This window comes from Trypanosoma grayi, assembly GCF_000691245.1.
Source record: "Trypanosoma grayi strain ANR4 Tgr_1094_V1, whole genome shotgun sequence".
Taxonomy (NCBI): Eukaryota; Euglenozoa; class Kinetoplastea; order Trypanosomatida; family Trypanosomatidae; genus Trypanosoma; species Trypanosoma grayi.
The window spans coordinates 1-5,279 of record NW_008826713.1 but is presented as its reverse complement, the minus strand read 5'-3'; the positions used below and the strand labels follow the sequence as shown (position 1 = coordinate 5,279).

At 60.6% G+C, this 5,279-nt stretch overlaps 2 protein-coding genes across 2 annotated transcripts; both read right to left on the bottom strand.

The window, feature by feature from the left end:
* Window positions 1-454: 454 nt before the first annotated feature.
* DQ04_10941010 (hypothetical protein) lies at window positions 455-3,703 on the bottom strand (the record flags this gene model as incomplete). Its single annotated transcript, XM_009316403.1, has 1 exon — window positions 455-3,703. One exon carries the CDS (start codon window positions 3,701-3,703, stop codon window positions 455-457), a length of 3,249 nt encoding a protein of 1,082 aa, XP_009314678.1.
* Window positions 3,704-4,303: 600 nt separating this feature from the next.
* DQ04_10941000 (SLA/LP autoantigen-like protein) lies at window positions 4,304-5,098 on the bottom strand (the record flags this gene model as incomplete). Its single annotated transcript, XM_009316402.1, has 1 exon — window positions 4,304-5,098. The coding sequence occupies one exon, from the start codon at window positions 5,096-5,098 to the stop codon at window positions 4,304-4,306; it is 795 nt and encodes a 264-aa protein (XP_009314677.1).
* Window positions 5,099-5,279: the final 181 nt, after the last annotated feature.

The window sequence follows — 5,279 nt, the reverse complement described above, 5'->3', positions numbered from 1 at the left end:
TGTCGAATAGCGAGAACGCCTCCTTGAACTCGGAGATCTGCTCGTTGGAGAGTTGGTCAGCCATTTGTCCTTCGGATGTAGTGGGTTATCTGGTGCAAAGATTCGAATGCCTCACGCCACAAGCGAGTTGCGGATGGGGCGAATGCAGACAAAGAGATAAAGCCAAGCGAAAACAAAAAGGGAGAGAAATGTGTCAGGTGGGAAGGCGCAGAGTGCGTGCGTGTATCAGAGAGTGAGAGGGGGAAAGAGAGAAAGGCACAAAACACTATCGCTCACAGGCACACTTCCCACCAGCATCAAAGACACAGAACTGTCGTCCCTTCTCAGGCAAAAGGGGGACGCACCGGTGGTGGACCAGCAGCGCACACATGCACTGAGGCAGAGAGAGAGAGAGGGACAAAGAAATCACGCCTTCCCCCCCCCCCTAAGACTCAGCTGCACGACAGAGTCACGCCTACTTGACCTGCCGCGTGTTCAGCCGCTTTAAGTTGCCGCGCAGTTGCTCCATTAAGTCATTCGACTCCAGGGAGCGCACCGCCTGAACCTCCGACGCGTTTTCACCACCAGCGGTCAGCGCGGCGAAGTGCGCCTGCAGGCTCGACACCACCTGGCCTTTCTTCGCAGTGCCGCACGATAACTCCGCGCGGTATTTGTAAGTGATGACGCAACTCATCGGTGCACACACCGCCACGGCGTACTCTACGTGATCCGTCGGCTGTGGCCGCGATGTGAAGTGCAGCCATTCACGGCGCAGCTCCGCGTCGTTCGCGACACGAGCAGCCTCCACAGCGGCGGGAGCCGCGCGTGACTGCGATGGGTTGGCCCGCTCCTTCTGCTTCCCTTGTTGCGGTTGAGCTTCACCTTCGCGTTCGTGCTGCTCCGCCGCCTGCTCTTCAGCCTGTGATTCGTTGCTGCCGGCAGAGGGGGAACGATGTCCATCCACCTCCCTTTCTTCATCGTCAAAGTGTGACACAACCTCCACATCCTCCTCTTCTTCTTCCTCGTCATTGTTGTTGGTATGGTCCTTGTCACCGGCCGTCGGCAGCACCGGGTCCTGGTGCTTCTCCCTCGCCTTCTCCCGCTCGAGCGCCAGTATCTCCTGCTGCACCTTCGACAGCCGATTGCCGTTAAGAAAGGCGCCGCGCAGACGGTCCTCCTCGTCCTGGTCCTTGTACTTCTCCTGAATCTTCTTCAGCTTCTTTCGCTGGTGCTTCGTCAACTGTTTCGTGCCTGGTGCCACTGCCGCGCCGCCCTTGGCACCCCCAGCTGCGGATTCTGCTGCCGCCGTTGTCCTTGCAGCAGAGGCACATGAGGGAGCAGAAGGCGCGTCCTTCTCTCCGCCACTTTGTTTTTGCTTCTCCAGCTGGTGCTTCTGTTCCTTCTGCTTCTGCTGCGGAGGGAGAGAAAAAGGAGGGCGGCGACGGGGCCCGCGCAGCTCCTCGACGGACGGCAGCGGGTGCAGTGCGGTGGCGGTGTCGGGCAGCAGAAATGCGCCGCCCTCCGCCTCTGCCGGGCGGCGTTCGCCTTCGGGAACGAAGTTCTGCAGCTCCTCGCGGTCCGTCGGATCAATGCCGCGCGACGTGACGCGAAACAGGAGACCGCACGCCAGCGTGAGCGGCTGCGGCCGAAGGTATTGCTTCTGCCCCTCAAACAAGTAGCAGCCCGTCGCGGTGCCGCCGACAATCTGCGACGCATGCACCCACCACGCGCCGACGCTGAACTTGCTCTCCCACGCCGAGCTGCGGCTCACGCACCACGCCCCGGCCTCGTCGAGACTCGTCAAGTGCACAGGACACGTTCTCGCGGTGACTTCATTCCTCTTCTGCTGCTGCTGCTGCTGCTGTTGCTGTTGTTGTTCCTCCTGTGGCCCACCCTTATCCTCCTCCTTAGCAGTGAACGCGGTGGTCCACGCGGAGCCGACGGGTCGCAAGACGCATGGAAACGCGCCGTCCACGTCGCAGTGCACAAACACATCGCCGAGCTGCATGACACGCCGAACGAGAATCTCCGTCGTCTGTGCATCTTTCCCTTGCAGCACAAAGTCACCACAGGAGGTGCGGAACCACGTGAACTTTTCCCACCAAAGGCGGTGCCGCTCCTTCACAATAGCCTTCTTGGTCTGCTGCTTTGCCGCGAGCCGCTCGCCCTTCTTCTCCGCCCCCGCCAGCGCCTTTGCTGTTGCTGCAATAGTTTTCTCGTGCTTCAGGCGATTCGCCTTCTTCTTTGAAAAGTACGTCGCCGCGTTGGCGTACGCCGTTTTACTGAGCTCCACCTCAATGACGCACGGCGCCACGTCGCAGTCTTCCTCTCGCTCCTCGTCCTCATCCTCCTTCTCCTGCTGGTCACCACGCTCCAGCAGCACGCTGATGCTGTTGCGCTCGAGGAAGAGCTCGTGCACCATGTACGCCACCGGATGGCCCTCCGCGTGGCGCCGCTTCAGCAGCAGCCGCAGCGCGTCCCACTGAATGCCCGCGGCAAGTGCGCCATTGATGAGCCCAATCGCCTCATCGATTTTGTCGGCGTTCTGAATGATGCACTCGCCCTTGCGCTGGTTCTCCAGCTCATCCTGCTCCAGCGCGGTGAGGCGGCGCTGGTGGTCGCGTTCAAACTTCTCCCGCTTGGAGAGCACCGAGGTCGTCTTCTTCTCATTGTGCTGCTCGATCTTCTCCGTCTCGGTGTAGAGGAAGAAGGCGTCGCACACGCCACCGAAGCTGTCGCGGTACGACGTCACAACACCGTCGCTGCGGTACTGCGCGAGCAGCACTGGGCTGAAGTCATCGTATTGCACCACCTGCGGCTGCAGCGCCGCACCCCCGCCGGCATTTGGCTCCCCCTCTTCCACTTGTGGCTGCGGCTGCTGTTGTTGTTGTTGTTGGTCGGCATTGGCGCCACCCCTTCTCTTCTTGCCTTGCTTGTTCTTGTTGTGGATCAAATATCCGCCAGGCGGCAGTGCTGAGAATGCAATATCCCACGCCTGCAGCATGCCCGGCAGCAGCTGCTCGAACATCTCCGCCCCGCTGCACGTCATGTCGCCCTTCTTGACGTTTTTCACGCCCGTCACCGTCAAGATGTGGTCGGCGAGGTCGGGGCCAAAGTGGTGCACCGCCGACAGCGTCGAGCGCGTCGTCTCGTAGTCGGCGTGGCGCGCAAACACCGCGCCCCACTCCTGCCGCAGCGCCTCCGTGCGCCGCTGCTCCGTCTGCTGCTGCTCCGCCTCGCGCTGCTCGAAGGGCTTTGTCACGGGGTACAGCTCGCGCACGAACATCCTAATGTCGTCGTCCCTGTGCGTGCGCAGAAGCAGCATGATGCGGTACTCGTGGTCCGTCAGTACAACGTTGCCCTTCGAGAAGAGCTCAATGATGATGTGGTACGACGCGCCCTCTCCAACACCAAAGCGGAAGTCGACGGTGCGGTCGTGCTGCAGCTGCGTGACGGCGTCGAGGCGCCACGCCCGGACGTGCTTGCGCAGCTTGAGCGTGAACTGGGACGGTACCTTGGGCTTCTCCCGCACCAGCTGCGTGAGGTGCATGCGCACGCCACTCTCCAGCAACAGCGTCTTCTTGTTCTCGCCATGGCCGAACTTGAAGAGAAACATCTTCGAGGAAATGTCGTAGATGTTCAGCAGGCGTAGGCCCTGCAGCTCCCTGCGCATCTCCTCCACGGACGCCCGCACGTCGAGCGCTGTCATGCGCTGCTTTACCATGTTTCCCCTTGTCCCTGATGTGTTGAGGATGTTTCCTTATATAGAAATATATATATATATATATATATATATTCTTGGTCTCTCTCTCTCTTTTTTTTATCGTTTTGGTTTTGCTTGCCGCTATGCGTCCTCTAGTGGACGCTGTTTCCCCCTTTCTTCGCGTTGGGTCCTGCAGCGCTTGGCTTTTATCTTCTCTTTCCGTTCCTCTCCAGCTTCCTTGGCCACGCAGCGAGGAGAGAGACGCAGGCGTAGTTCGCCAAGCAGCAGCAGCAGCAGCAGCCGCTCGCACCGCCACGTAGCCCCCAGCAAGACCCCGGCAGCAGGCATACAACGACGACAAGAGCCAAAAACAGTGGTGGCGGCAACTACACAAACAGCAGCGAACACAGTCACCACCACCACTGTCAACATCAGCAATGGCACCCCCCCCCCCCCNATGGCCCCCCCCCCCCCCTCTTTTTTTTTCTGTTAACCGCCTTTCTCCTCCCTCACCCAAATCCCTCAAGAAAAATCACACCGCTTACAATAATAGCCCACATCCACATCCACACCCGGCCGGATCTTCACGCTTCTGCTAACTTCACACTACGGAGCCGACAACTACGCTCCATTCCCCACCTTCTCGGTAACTCCTTCCCTGTGTCCTTGTACTGCGCCTGCGGGCCAGGCCTTCTCCAGTTGACCAATGACGCCGCTAACGTCCTCCTTTGTCATACCGATACCGCAGGCCATAACAAGCAACGGGCACGGCGGCGTCTCGTCGGTGTGCATGCCGTAGTTGCGGAACGACAAACCGCACAAGTGCGTCTCCGCTGCTTTCGGCACCACAACACGCGGCCCCGTCACGGCACTGCGGAAAAGACGGGCGCCAACTGCCTCCGCCTCCGCTGCACCGCCCAGTGTTCGCATCGTCACTGCAAAGCTGATGTCATTGCGTGGGTACCCACCCGTTATGGCCTGCACTCCAGCGGCAGCTGAAGCCGCAGCAACTGCTGCTGCTTCCACCACATTCTTCTTTTCCACATCCTCTGTGAGAACCACTTCGCCACGCGCTAGCGCGAAACTGTTCAACTCCTGCTCAAGCAGCTCCCGCACGGAGTAGCGCTCCTCCCAAAGGCGTTTGAAGCCCTCGTGGCCGAGGCTCAGTGCGGTGATGAAGAGGTCGACAACGGGCGAGATGCTCGCACGGCCCGCGTAGATCTCGGCAACACGGGCCACCACTCTCTTCTTGCCACTCAGAACCGCTCCGCCGACAGGAACGAGGAAGTTCTTGTCCCCCGACTGCACCACTGCGTCAACGCGGCCCAAGCGTATCGCAGCGTCAAGGCGGCGCATAATCACGCGACTCTGCACGCCGTACGCGTTGTTCACAACATGCGGGATGCCAAGCGCCATACAGAGCCGTGCAACGGCGACCACATCATCCGGCAGCCGCGGGGCGAAGCAGCTGGTGGTGGACAGCACGCACACCACAAGCGCGGGCCCACCAACGCGACCAATTGCGGCGGCGATGTCGTCCACGTGCGCCTGCAGGAAGGACGGGTGGAGGGAGCCGCCCCGGCCGGCCCGTGGGCTG